Raw genomic sequence first — 16,253 nt, 5'->3', positions numbered from 1 at the left:
TTACCTCCGTCTTACAAATAAAGTGCAAGACGTCTTAGTGCCTACGTCTACTCAATGTAAATAGATATATCATTTGTTACAGCCACTTAGGACCAGTAACCGTGTTCTTGATGTTATAACCTCTTGTATAATATCCGAACCCAAGTCGGTAGTGCGTTTTCAGAACTGTAGTAGTGCAAAGAAAAAATAAGGGGAGGAGGGAATAAACAAAACACTATTCAATTCATCAATATATTTAAACCTTCACTGTTAAAAATGTCTTAAATAAAACAGATTATGACTACACATATTTACAGTAGAGGCACTTTCAATCAGAACACTACTACGTTGGCAGTGTTCACCTACTCCAGCGTTTCCACCACCCAGTACCTTGCACACGTGTACCTGACAAACGCTGGCGAGTTCACCTTTTTCGTGGCCAATCCACCGACACAGTCTCACGAGGTGGTTTCACCCCACTTTCGCTCTTCAGCAACCCACTGGCAGAGGACTTTAGTAACATGCTGACAGGGGTCACAAACAACCAAATACAAAGGTAGCTAACCCCTGGCAGAAGCCTCTGGCAGCCTACTAGCAGCGCTTTGCAATTAGACACCTCACTGTCATCTGTTACTCTTCTAAGTGAATCCCGGGGCACGCCGATCTCTACCATCTGCGTAATTTAGCAGCTTTAGCAGCTACCATTTGGCATAATTTCCAGGACCAAGCTGAGAGTACGTGGACTGCCCAAGGTAAACTGCCTTCCTCAATACAATCACCTCCACATATCACTTCTGTGGACATAAAACGTCATCAATTAGACAGATGGTACACTGGGGAAACCATGAGGTAACACTCACTCACCGGAGAGTTGACATTATGCTCTGTAGCACATGGTGCTGATCGTGACCTGTCATCCACGAGAGGTCATCCATGCATGTCGACCTCACTGTCTGATCAAGGCAAGAAACAGGAGCCATGCATCGCTGCCAATCCACCTCCAATAGATGGTGTTGTCCATGTAGCGTCCAATATCAGGGGAACTGAGGTGCCCACTCATAGATGATGCCGCAATCGCCACTCCATACTCCAATGAAGGTGGCGATACCGTAACATCATTGGATATATCCATATCCAATGAAGTGTAGGACGTCTAGTACACTGAGTAGACGTCTTACTCTTTTTAGCAAGACGGAGGTATTAAGCAACATCATTCTCAATATTAAAACACTATCCTTAATCGTCAAGACATAGTGAAAGATACGACAGTTATCACACGCACCGACGACAGTAGAAGGCTTCGTATGCTTGAGGCTGTGTTCATGCAAAAGCTGACACCAGTAATCAACATCCAGATGAAATAGACTTCGAGCATAATTTAATTTTCATAGTTTCCTACCTTGTGCTTCAAACTCATACTGTATCTTGTGCTACCTACTTCTCCAATATTATTACTTACGACATATATCTTTACCAATGTAATCAGCTCTGTCAATTTATATTGTTGTTATTTGTTGATATAAAACTTTGCTGCAATGTACCATTTCATCTTACCTAATATGTTAGAATAAGGACCTGCCCGAAACGCTGTGCATGCTAGTGGCTTTAGAAGAATGTACAAATACCAATCTTATGTAATCTCACCAACCCATTGTATTTCCTTATGAATAAATTATTATTATTATTATTATTATTATTATTATTATTATTATTATTATCATTATTATTATTATTATTATTAACTGTGCCTTAGACTGAAAACTAGGAGAATATCGCCAAGAATCGCGCTGCCTGGCGCTGACAAGTTCATGTTGGTGAATGAGCTTACGAACAAAACAGACTGAATGACGACTGTGGAAAGGTGGTGTCTTCGCAAGCCCAGGGCTGGCGGCTCCCCATACCAGCAGCTCTCACTTCCCCACTACAATCGTATAATCCTAGCCCGCTCCCACACAAATTGTTGACAATGAGTGGTCGCCATCGATTTTGATGAACATGTGTATTTATTTCAAGAAGAAAATGTTTCAGAAATCTTGACCTTTGTGTTTTATTGAAAGTTTAAACAATTACTCCCATTGTGGAACTATATTTGGTTCCTAATTTTCTCTAAAGTAATTATTATATTTCCTCAGGAATGAAGTGCAGGAGGTGAAGTGGCTTCACCCAGGCGATGGCAGGGTAGAGGACATGATAGCCATGAACAAACATGGCACTTGGCGCCATTGCGGATATTTTACCTTGCACTTGGAACAACCATTAGAACCACAGCAGTATCTTCAAGCTGTAACTCATCTGCGTAAGTAAGTATAGAGCACAACATTCTTTTGTATAAAACAAGCCATAATAAATAAATTTTTTGAGTTACTAGGTGTACCATCTCGTGCTAAGACAGAATTACTCCAAACTGCTGGAGAGTGCTAATTATTATATGATTTTATATAGAACATATTTATGCTTCGTTATTGTTGTGTTTCATTGTTCGTCAACGACGTGTTCATTGTTCATTAATGTCGTGTTCATTGTTCATCAACGTCGTACCTGTGAGAAAACGTCAACACTGTTCCTCTTCTATGCACAGTTGTGCCAGAATAAAAGAAGTAAAATATTCTAATAAAGTCTGTGGGGCTAACCATAATGGAAGTGAGGGATGGGAATACTGGTCCTGGGTCGAGTGAGTACTGTGACTGGCAGTGGGTCGAGTGAGTACTGTGGCTGGCAGTGGGTCGAGTGAGTACTGTGGCTGGCAGTGGGTCGAGTGAGTACTGTGACTGGCAGTGGGTCGAGTGAGTACTGTGGCTTGCAGTGGGTCGAGTGAGTACTGTGGCTGGCAGTGGGTCGAGTGAGTACTGTGACTGGCAGTGGGTCGAGTGAGTACTGTGGCTTGCAGTGGGTCGAGTGAGTACTGTGGCTGGCAGTGGGTCGAGTGAGTACTGTGGCTGGCCCTGGGTCGAGTGAGTACTGTGGCTGGCAGTGGGTCGAGTGAGTACTGTGGCTGGCCCTGGGTCGAGTGAGTACTGTGGCTGGTCCTGGGTGGATTGTGGACTGGTGGCTGGTCCTGGGTGGAGTGTGAACTGGTGGCTGGTCCTGGTTGGAGTGTGAACTGGTGGCTGGTCCTTGGTGGAGTGTGGACTGGTGGCTGGTCCTGGTTGGAGTGTGAACTTGTGGTTGGTCCTTGGTGGAGTGTGAACTGGTGGCTGGTCCATTGTGGAGTGTGAACTGGTGGCTGGTCCTGGGTGGAGTGTGGACTGGTAGCTGGTCCTGAGTGGAGTGTGGACTGGTAGCTGGTCCTTGGTGGAGTGTGGACTGGTGGCTGGTCCTTGGTGGAGTGTGGACTGGTGGCTGGTCCTTGGTGGAGTGTGGACTGGTGGCTGGTCCTGGGTCGAATAAGTACTGGGGCTACACCACATCCCTTGTGGCACACCACAAACCCACACCCCCGGGGCACGCAATAACCCGGAAGGCACATCACTCCACGGAGGGCATACCACACTCCCGGGGGAACACCACACCCCCGGGGGTACACCACACTGTAACGGGAGGTGGGGGAAATAGCTCTATCTTGTCCATTATCCCACCCCTAGTTATTTATCCTAACGGGGGGGTGGAGGAAATGGCTCTCTTTTGTCCATTATTCCACCCCCTAGTTAGCTAATCTAAAGCTCTCCATAGAGTCCCTACTGCAGCCTCTAGTTCAACACCTTGTGACCTAGGTATTTGATTACCTAGGTGTCACGACAACAAGGCATTGTAACCTGATCAGCTACCCGCGACTCTAGAAAAACACTAGAACAGTTCACGGCCACGAACGAATCAAAGAAACGAAAGGAAAGAGATGAATAATGAAGTAATTAGTGAGGGTTTGGGGTGAGGGAGTAGGGAGGACTAGGCGGGAGGAGTGTGGTCAGGTGAAAGAGAGAGAGGGTACGGAGATGAAATGGAAGTAGTGGTAGAGGTAGAATGGTTGATAGGTAGAAGTAGGAAAGTAGATAGCAGAAGGTAGACTGCCACCATCCACTCAAGACCATTATATACAAGACCAGGAATGGAACTTGTCGGAATCACAAAATTCTCTAAGATGTCATTATAAACATGATTTAACTGGAATCATGTTCCAGGCAAGATTTTATTAGTTACTAACTCGAGTTTGCCATGTATCAGAAATTCCAAGAACTCGGGAACGCAATTAAAGTCAAATTAAAAGTAAATGAATCAACTATTTATTTAGCATGATGAATATCAGAATTCAAGCAATCGAACTAAAGGTTCATTATTAATGTACCAAGTGAGTCACTACACCAGAATTCGAGACCATTGCAGCCGTCTGCCCCCTGATTGTCACACAACACTAGTAAACACGACTACGTCACCTTTCATGTTCAACTCACCAAGTGTCTGCCTATAGCTGGATAGAGAGGGGGGGATGGGGGACTGTAGTGGACAGAGACTGTCCCACCCCGTCCGGCTCACAGCCTCTCGGTTCTGCTCTGCTGGCTGTTCTCCTGTCTGCTGTCTGTCTCTTTATATCTATCCCTCGAGTGCACAGTACCCTGGGTTATATTGGGGACCAACTAGCTAACTCCGCCCCCAAGTAGATAGCCCCAGGCACTCTACCAAGCCACACCTTAAATTGGCGGAATGTTTGAATGTCACTCCCGGCTAGCCGCCTGCAATTATCAGCTTAGACCAGGTTAACTTCCCACGACCTGACCTTGGTCTCTTGGTGGTCATTAATACTTAGAGGTGAGAGTTTCTTAGTTACTAAGGGCCACCAACCTGGTGCCTCTCGAAATCTTGTCTGCGACTCCTGTTCTATATATATATTAAATGCAAAACACCTTTACTGTGTTACAACATACCCGGGGCACACTACACCCCCGGGGTCACACCACACCCCCGGGGGCGCACCATACCCCCGAGGACACACCACACCCCCGGGGACACACCACACCTACGGGGGCACACCACACCTCCGGGGGGCACACCACACCCCCGGGGGCACACCACACCTCCGGGGGCACACCACATCCCCCAGGGGCACACCACACCCCTGGGGGTACACCACACTCCCAGGGGCACACAACACCCCCGAGGGCACACAACACCTCCGGGGGCACACCACATCCCCCAGAGGAACACCACACCCCCAAGGGCACACCACACCCCCGGGGGCACACCACACCCCCGGGGGCACACCACACACCCGAGGGAACACCACACCCCCGAGGTACACCACACCCCTGGGGCACACACCACACCCTCCAGGGGATAACCGCACCTCCAGGGGCACACCACACCCCTGGGAGCACACCACACCCTCTGTGGGAACCGACCTGAGATTTATATTTATTTAATTTATATGAATTTATATAGAATTTATATTAACTTTAATTTATATATTTCGATAGCAATTTGTATGATGTTAAGTGGACTGCATTTCTGCAATAATCTCACAAATCGATCCTTACACATTAGGGGGGGTTTATATTGAATTTATATATATGCAGCCAATCAAACTACAGTATTAAACTACATACATTAGTAAACATTGAGGAGGTTCCTTATCTTATGGTACAGCAGGCCTTAGTCCACCAGGTATAACTAAAATGTAGATACCAAATTATCCTCATTTGAGGCTGCTTCCAACACCCAGTAACTGATACCAAGCTTGTTTCCTCTTCTTGTTCCTGTCAAAGAACGCTAGCTATAAAGCCAGAATCCTAATATATGACAGGTATATCAGAGAAAACTGTACAATAGATCAAATAAGGACCAAGGCTTAATTACCTATTTTGAGTCGATCATTCGTGTTCTAACCGGTTCCCCAATATCTACCTAACATTAATGGCCAAAAATGATTAGATAAACGGGTTTCGGAAAAACACTTCCCTTGAGATTGTTGACAGAGTGTTGATGATGGCAGATCACTACTCTGATCTTCCATAACATTTCGTCCAAGAGAATTTATAGGAGCCGTAATTTGCTCCGCGACTCTGGTCTAAGAACAATGGCTGACCACTCCCTCCTCACTGACGCCTCCCTCACTTTGTAGAGATGTCAGGAAGTGATAGAAGGGTCACATTTACTCTATTTTAATATTGATAATTAAGTTAATTTATATGAGATGTTTTATGATGGTAAAGTCCAAAGACTAATGTATTTAAGAATAATTCCCAGCAGAATAACTGGTGAATTTATAATAGTATGTGGCAATGATATCTCGTTTTCTATAGACGGAAAATTCCACTACAAGCTACATTTCCTATGGGTAACTTGTTTATACAACGCAGCAATTATATCTGCAATTGTATTGATATTATTAAATGGTGTCGGACTTTCTGACACCCCCGAGGGCACACTACACCCTCGAGGGCACACCACACCTCCCAGGGGCACACCACACCCCCTGGGGAACACCAAACCCCCCAGGAGCACACCATACCCCCCAGGGGCACACCAATAACACAAGGGGCACACCACACCCCCCCCGGGGCACACCACACCCCCCAGGGGCACACCACACCCCCTGGGGCACACCACACCCCTCCTGGGGCACACCACACCCCTGGGGGCACACCACACACTCCAGGGACATACCACACCCCCGGGGGCACACCACTCTCTCTAGGGGAACACCACACCCCCGAGGGCACACCACACCGCTGGGGGCACATCACACCTCCGGGGGAAAATCACACACCCCAGGGGCAAACCACAACCCCCAGGGGCACACCACACCCTGCCGAGGCACACCACACCCCCCAAAGGCACACCACACCCCCGAGGGCACACCATACCTTCCAGGGGCACACCAAATCACCGGAGGCACACCACACCCCCGGAGGCACACCACACCCCCGGGGGCACACCACACCCCCCAAAAAACACCACATCCAAAAAGGCACACCACATCCCCGCAGGCACACCACACCCCTGGGGGCACACCACACCCCCGGGAGGACACCACACCCCCGAGGGCACGCAACACCCACGGGGTCACACCCTCGGGGGCACACCACTCCCCCGGGAGCACACAACACCCCTGGGGCACACAACACCCCTGGGGGCACACAACACCCCCGGTGACACACAACACCCCTGGGGCACACCACACCCTCGGGGACACACCACACCTCCGGGGGCACACCACACCTCCGAGGTCACACCACACCCACCAAGGGCACACCACACCCCCGGGGGCACACCACACCCTCATGGGCACACCACACCCCAGGAGGCACACAACACCCCCGGGGGCACTCCACTCCCCCGGGGGCACACCCCACCCCCGGGGGCACACCACTCCCCCGAGGGCACACCACACCCCTGAGGGCACACCACACCCCCAGAGGCACACCACACCCCAGGGGGCACACCCCCCCTGGGGCACACCACACCCTCGGGGACACACCACACCTCCGGGGGCACACCACACCTCCGAGGGAACACCACACCCACCAAGGGCACACCACACCCACCAAGGGCACACTACACCCCCGGGGGCACACCACACCCCCATGGGCACACCACACACCAGGAGGCACACAACACCCCCGGGGGCACACTACTCCCCCGGGGGCACACCCCACCCCCGGGGGCACACCACTCCCCCGAGGGCACACCACACCCCCAGGGGCACACCACAACCCCGGAGGGCACACCACTCCCCCAAGGGCACACAACACCCCTGGGGCACACAACACCCCTGGGGGCACACCTCACCCCCGGGAGCACACCACAACCCCGAGAGCACACCACATCCCGTGGGGCACACCACACCCCCGGGGGCACACCACACTTCCGACGGCACACCACACCCTCCAGGGTCACACCACACCCCCGGGGGCACACCACACCATCCAGGGGCACACCACACCCCCGAGGGCACACCACACCCCTGGGGGCACACCACACCCTCCAGGGGCACACCACACCCTCCAGAGGCACACCACACCTTCGGGGAAAATCACACCCTTCAGGGGCAAACCACACCCCCCCAGTGGCACAGCACACCTTCCAGAGGCACACCACACACTCGATGGCACACCATACCTTCCAGGGGCACACCACATCCCCGGAGGCACACCACACCCCCGGAGGCACACCACATCCCAGGAGGCACACCACATCCCAGGGGGCACACCACACCCCCGTAGGCACACCACACCCCCAGTGGCACACCACACCCCCGAGGGCACTCAACACCCCTTGGGGCACAACACACCCCCGGCGACACACCACTCCCCCGGGGGCACACCACACCCCCAGGGGCAAAACACCCCCCCGAGGGCACACCACACCCCTGGGGGCACACCACACCCCTGGGGGCACACCACACCCCCAGGGGCAAAACACCCCCCCCGAGGGCACACCACACCCCTGGGGGCACAACACACCCTCCAAGGGCACACCACACCTCCGGGGGCACACCATATCCCCAAGGGCACACCACACCCCCAGGGGCACACCACTCTCCCGGGGGTACACAACACCCCTGGGGGACACAACACCCCTGGGGCCACACCACACCCCCAAGGGCACACCACACCGCCGAGGGCACACCACACCCACGAGGGCACACCACACCCACGAGGGCACACCACACCCACGAGGGCACACCACACCCCCGGGGGCACACCACTCTCCCGGGGGTACACAACACCCCTGGGGGACACAACACCCCTGGGGGCACACCACACCCCCAAGGGCACACCACACCCCCGGAGGCACACCACTCTCCCGGGGGTACACAACACCCCTGGCTCACGCAACACCCCTGGGGGCACACCACACCCCCAAGGGCACACCACACCCCCGGAGGGCACTCCACACTCTCGGGGGGCAGACCACATCCCCGGGGGTACACCATACCCCCGGGGGCACGCCACACCCCCAGGGGAACACCACACCCTCGGGGGCACACCACACCCATGAGGTTACACCACACCCCTGAGGGCACACACACCCATAGGGGCACACAACACCCACAGGGGCACACCACACCCTTGGGGCACACCACACCCCCAGAGGCACACCACACCCCCGGGGGCACACCACACCCCTGGGGGCATTCCACATCCCCGGGGGGCACACCACACACCACAAGGAGCACACCACTCCCCCGGGGGGACACCCCACCCCCGGGGGCACACCACTCCCCCGAGGGCACACCACACCCCTGAGGGCACACCACACCCCCAGGGGCACACCACACCCCCGGAGGCACACCATAACTCCGGGGGCACACCACATTCCCAGGGGAACACCACACCCCCGGGGGCATACCACACCCCTGATGTCACACCACACCCACAGGGGCACATCACTCCCCCGGGAGCACACCATACTCCCAGGGGAACAACACAACCCTGGGGGCACGCCACACCCCCGGGAGGCACACCACACCCCCAGGGGAACACCACACCCCTGAGGGCACAGCACACCCACAGGGGCACATCACTCCCCTGGGGGCACACCACACCCCCGGGGACACACCACTCCTCCGGGTGCACACCCCACCCCCGGGAGCACACCACTCCCCCCGAGCACACCCCCAGGGCACACCAATCCCCCGGGGGCACACCATACCCCCGGGGCACACCACACCACCAGGGGAACACCACACCCTCGGGGGCACACCACACCCCTGAGGTTACACCACACCCACAGGGGCACACCACTCCCCGGGGGCACACCACACCCCGAGGGGAACACCACACTCCCGAGGGCACAACACACCCCCGAGGGGCACACCACACCCTGGGGGGGCACACCACACCCCCGGGGGCACACCACACCCCTGAGGGCACATAACACCCACAGGGGCACACCACTCCCTCAGGGTACACCACACCCCAAGAGGCACACCACACCTCCTGGAGCACACCCCATCCCCGGGGGGCACACCACACCCTCGGGGGGCACACCACACCCCCGGGGGCATACCACACCCCTGGGGGCACTTCACACCCCCGGGGGGGGCACACCACACCACAAGGAGCACACCACTCCCCCGGGGGGACACCCTACCCCCGGGGGCACACCACTCCCCCGAGGGCACACCACACCCCTGACGGCACACCACACCCCCAGGGGAACACCACACCCCCGGAGGCACACCATAACTCCGGGGGCACACCACATTCCCAGGGGAACACCACACCCCCGGGGGCATACCACACCCCTGATGTCACACCACACCCACAGGGGCACATCACTCCCCCGGGAGCACACCATACTCCCAGGGGAACAACACAACCCTGGGGGCACGCCACACCCCCGGGAGGCACACCACACCCCCAGGGGAACACCACACCCCTGAGGGCACAGCACACCCACAGGGGCACATCACTCCCCTGGGGGCACACCACACCCCCGGGGACACACCACTCCTCCGGGTGCACACCCCACCCCCGGGAGCACACCACTCCCCCCGAGCACACCCCCAGGGCACACCAATCCCCCGGGGGCACACCATACCCCCGGGGCACACCACACCACCAGGGGAACACCACACCCTCGGGGGCACACCACACCCCTGAGGTTACACCACACCCACAGGGGCACACCACTCCCCGGGGGCACACCACACCCCGAGGGGAACACCACACTCCCGAGGGCACACCACACCCTGGGGGGGCACACCACACCCCCGGGGGCACACCACACCCCTGAGGGCACATAACACCCACAGGGGCACACCACTCCCTCAGGGTACACCACACCCCAAGAGGCACACCACACCTCCTGGAGCACACCCCATCCCCGGGGGGCACACCACACCCTCGGGGGGCACACCACACCCCCGGGGGCATACCACACCCCTGGGGGCACTTCACACCCCCGGGGGGGGCACACCACACCACAAGGAGCACACCACTCCCCCGGGGGGACACCCTACCCCCGGGGGCACACCACTCCCCCGAGGGCACACCACACCCCTGACGGCACACCACACCCCCAGGGGAACACCACACCCCCGGGGGCACACCATACCTCCGGGGGCACACCACATTCCCAGGGGAACACCACACCCCCGGGGGCATACCACACCCCTGAGGTCACACCACACCCACAGGGGCACATCACTCCCCCGGGGGCACACCATACTCCCAGGGGAACAACACACCCCTGGGGGCACGCCACACCCCCGGGAGGCACACCACACCCCCAGGGGAACACCACACCCCTGAGGGCACAGCACACCCACAGGGGCACTTCACTCCCCTGGGGGCACACCACACCCCCGGGGACAAACCACTCCTCCGGGGGCACACCCCACCCCCGGGAGCACACCACTTCCCCGAGCACACCCACAGGGCACACCAATCCCGGGGGCACACCATACCCCCGGGGGCACACCACACCCCCAGGGGAACACCACACCCTCGGGGGCACACCACACCCCTGAGGTTACACCACACCCACAGGGGCACACCACTCCCCGGGGGCACACCACACCCCGAGGGGAACACCACACTCCCGGGGGCACACCACACCCCCAAGGGGCACACCACACCCTGGGGGGGGGCACACCACACCCCCGGGGGGCACACTACACCCCTGAGGGCACACCACACCCACAGGGGCACACCACTCCCTCAAGGGTACACCACACCCCAAGAGGCACACCACACCTCCTGGGGCACACCACATCCCCGGGGGGCACACCACACCCTCGGGGGGCACACCACACCCCCAGGGGAACACCACACCCCCGGGGGCACACCATACCCCTGGGGTATGGTGCTTGTTCTTGAAACACTCTACACGCCCCTTCATATAGTCTAAGGCAGCTAGTTCTTGACATTCTCTATACTTTTCTTAATTTAGTTGAAGGGCATATAGTTCTTGACATACTCTATACTTTTCTTAATTTAGTTGAAGGGCATATAGTTCTTGACACACTCTGAACTCCGGTTCATATATTCAAGGGCACCAATTATTTGACACGCTCTATACTACCCTTTATATAGGATAGGTCAGGTGGTTCTTGGCACACTGTGTACTTCCCCATCATAAAGTCAAGCGCACCTAGTTCTTGACACACACTGTACCAATTACCATCATACAGTCAAGGTCTGCTAGTTCTTGACTGCAGCGAGGATTAAAACTCAGACAAATTCCGGTCATAAAATGAACTCTCAAATTTTGGTCTTAAAACTGGTCCCTGACAAATTCCAGTCTTAAAATTTATTATGTTAAATTTTGGTCTTAAATTGGTCTCTCACAAATGTCGGTCTTAAACTAAACTCTGAAGAAATTTCAGTCTTTAACTAATCTCTCAAAAGTTACTGCTAATAGGTCTATTTTCCTTAACAAAACTTCTAAAATATTCCTTAAATCCTTTATTCTTAGTCCTGTCGTGATATTCAAATATACATCCGTCGACTTAACATGAAAGTCTAGATGGGTTTTGTTCTAGATAAACTGTTCTAAGTAATACAAGTCCTACAGAAGGAATAGAAAAACTGACTTCGGAAGCGTATCAAGTCTGTCTGAAACATGTTCCTTTGAGGAAAGCCAGAAAGAGATCCAACGTAGAAAGAGAACGCAGACGACACTATAAACGCAGGAAAAAAATAACGGAACTGCTTATGTAGACACGAATTTCCCGTCAGAGAAGGAATAATTTAAATAGGGAGATCGAAGAAATCGAGCGGAAATTGAAACATTCATATGAAACTGAAGAAAGGCAGTTAGAACAGAAAGCAATTCAGGAAATAAAGAAAAATCCAAAATATTTCTTCACATATGCGAAATCAAAAGCAAAAACCACTGCCAGTATTGGACCTATTCGTACAAGTGTAAGCTCATACACGGAGGATGACAAAGAAATTAGTGAAATGCTAAAAAAGCAGTATGAGGACATGTTTAGCGCTCATATAAACAACGTGAAAGTGGAAGATCCAGACAATTTCTTTACGCGAGATATTCGAACCCCAGTAAATATAACTGATAGCAATACGAGCGCACTAAATTTTGAAAGAGAAATTGAAAACATGCCCATGCACTCGGCCCCAGGTCCAGACTCATGGAATTCAATATTTATAAAGAAATGCAAAGTGCCGGTAGCACAGGCACTCAGTATAGTGTGGAGGAAGAGCTTGAGCACGGGGGAGATACCAGATGCACTTAAAGTAGCAGACAAAGCCCCTCTACACAAGGGAGGGAGCAAAGCATTGGCAAAGAATTATAGACCAGTTGCACTAACATCGCACATCATAAAAGTATTGGAGAGAGTGATTAGGAGTTAGGTCACCAATTTCATGGAGACCAATGACCTTCACAACCCAGGCCAACATGGATTTCGAGCGGGAAGATCGTGCCTCTCACAGCTACTTGAGCACTACGACAAAGTCACTGAGGCATTAGAAGAAAAACAGAATGCTGATGTGATATACACGGACTTCGCAAAGGCTTTCGATAAATGTGACCATGGCGTGATAGCACACAAAATGAAGTCAATGGGAATAAACGGTAAAGTGGGACGCTGGATACTCAGTTTTCTGTCAAACAGGACTCGGCGAGTAACGGTCAACCATATAAAATCCAGTCCAAGTGCAGTTAAAAGCTCTGTACCTCCGGGTACAGCCCTTGTACCGCTGCTTTTCCTTATTCTCATATCAGATATAGACAAAAATACAAGTCACAGCTTCGTATCATCCTTTGCAGATGACACAAAAATCAGAATGAAAATTATCTCGGCTGAAGACACCGTAAAACTTCAAGTTGATATTAATAAAGTTTTCGACTGGGCATCTGAAAATAACATGATGTTTAACAGTGATAAATTCCAGGTACTCAGGTACGGTAAAAATGAGGACCTTAAACATAATACAGAGTACAAAACACAATCAAATGTACCCATAGTAGGAAAACAGCATGTAAAGTATTTGGGAATAATAATGTCTAACGACCTAACGTTTAAGGAGCATAACCAAGCTAATATTGCGACAGCCAGCAAAATGATAGGATGGATTACGATAACTTTCAAATCCAGGGATCCCATCACAATGGTTGTACTCTTCAAGTCACTTGTGTTGTCCCGTCTTGAGTACTGCTCAGTACTCACTTCCCCCTTCAAAGCAGGAGAGATTGCTGAAATAGAGGGAATACAGAAAACATATACGGCACGCATAGACGCAATAAAGCACCTAAATTATTGGGATCGTCTCAAAGCCCTCCAAATGTACTCACTAGAAAGAAGACGAGAGAGATATCATATAATATACACCTGGAAGATACTGGAGGGCCAAGTACCAAATCTACACAGTAAAATAACAACGTACTGGAGTGAACGATATGGAAGAAAATGCAGAATAGAACCAGTGAAGAGCAGAGGTGCCATAGGCACAATCAGAGAGCACTGTATAAACATCAGAGGTCCGCGGTTGTTCAACGTCCTCCCAGCAAGCATAAGAAATATTGCCGGAACAACCGTGGACATCTTCAAGAGGAAACTAGATCTATTCCTCCAAGGAATACCGGACCAACCGGGCTCTGGTGGGTATGTGGGCCTGCGGGCCGCTCCAAGCAACAGCCTAGTGGGCCAAACTCTCACAAGTCAAGCGTGGCCTCGGGCCGGGCTTGGGGAGTAGAAGAACTCCCAGAACCCCATCAACCAGGGTCGCCTGAGGAAAGACTTTCTTAGCTAACACACCAAGTGTAGTAAGTAGCTCATTCCTCACCCTGGAACCATATCAGAACCATTGACAAGCAAACGCCGAGACCTCAAAAGGTTGAAATCCCCTCCACTTACGCCGTTGACCTTCGTCATTCACCGGAGCGAATCTAACGAGCAGATCCTGGGTTCTCACAACAGAATTTCTTGTTGTGTAGTGCTATGAATTCAACTCTAAACTCATGAAGCAGTCTCAATTTAACAATCGAGTGGCACAACCTAAGTAGTGCAATAAAATGTGTGGGGTGTAACGAAAAGACAGTGTTCAACATAACAATACAATTTATTCAATAAAGTACTAATTACTACAACAACGAAAGGAATATCAAAGACGTTACTCGAAATCCTTCTTGTGACACTTTCACTGACAGCTAGACACCAGCCGCAAAGGCTGCATAATGAACTAACTTGAACATACTGAATGAACACAGAGGAATCAATCAAGCAAGCAATACATCCTAATCTATAATCACTATGCAACATCAGCAAGGTAGGTTATGAGACACTCTCCAACAACCTCTTATCAGTACTCAATGCTTCTTGCCGCCCTCCTCTGCAATGGCGGTTGCAATGCAATCAAATTAGTAGCCTATCAATAACATGACAATGACTAATGGGGTTACTGGCGCTCCAGCAACCCTCCACAATTAAATCACATGTTACACATTGTTAACACATCGTCCGTCGGACGAATCAACAATCAATAACAAATTGATTACGTTAATAACATAACTAAAAGTAATAACTTTTACATTAACTTAATCTTGTCTTCTCACAGACAATCAAACTTACAACTGTCACTAGTAACTCGGAAATTATACAAACACTCTACCCGTCGAACATTCAGTGAGTAATCCCCATTAATCCCTGTACTTCCAGACGGCTGATTAATTTCTGTAATAGTTACGTTAACTATGTTATCAGTTGCTATCGCCCAACGATAGTTTACTCCAATTACAATGTCTGAAGTGCTAAGAGAACCGTAATCACTCGTGATTACCCTTCAGCAATTAATTACTATTCCGAAGATCAATAATTAATTAATACAAATACGTAACCTTTCACACTGGGCTCAACAATTTACATTAAAGGTATGAATTCCGTCTGAGCCTTCCATAGTCAGACAAATTCAGGTAATTAATAACGAAAATTAATCACCACGTTTACGTTATTTTACAATGACAACTCTTTCCACGAGTCAATCAAATTACCTGTCCTCTGACAGATCAATAACCGACGTTATGTTAATGGAACAATGGAGCCTTCGTGTGAGTCGATATACATTGATCAAAGTTTATTACTTTGACTTCCTGGAACCTGTTAATTACCAGCCCACTGACAGATAATTACAACAAACAATACTCAGAATGGAGGATACAGCCCTCCCGGAATTCTATTATTCATGTCCGGCTTTTAGCTAGGCTCCCTGAGAGACTAACACAGAACACAAGAAGAACACAAGAACAAAGGTAACTGCAGAAGGCCTATTGGCCCATACGAGGCAGCTCCTATTCTATAACCACCCAATCCCACTCATATACTTGTCCAACCCGCGCTTGAAACAATCGAGGGACCCCACCTCCACCACGTTACG

The 16,253-nt window shown here is 52.0% G+C and overlaps 1 protein-coding gene across 3 annotated transcripts in view; it reads left to right on the top strand.

The window, feature by feature from the left end:
- The window catches only part of LOC123753433 (uncharacterized), a 108,596-nt gene that overhangs the window by 52,837 nt on the left and 39,506 nt on the right, over window positions 1–16,253 (top strand). For all 3 annotated transcript variants that reach the window (XM_069314734.1, XM_069314732.1, XM_069314733.1), the window contains exon 3: window positions 2,112–2,279. In XM_069314734.1, coding sequence (XP_069170835.1) covers window positions 2,112–2,279 — 168 coding nt within the window. The remainder of the gene's footprint in view (window positions 1–2,111; window positions 2,280–16,253) is intronic.

This window comes from Procambarus clarkii, chromosome 80 (assembly GCF_040958095.1).
Source record: "Procambarus clarkii isolate CNS0578487 chromosome 80, FALCON_Pclarkii_2.0, whole genome shotgun sequence".
Taxonomy (NCBI): domain Eukaryota; kingdom Metazoa; phylum Arthropoda; class Malacostraca; order Decapoda; family Cambaridae; genus Procambarus; species Procambarus clarkii.
This window is presented reverse-complemented; position numbering and strand designations above follow the sequence as displayed.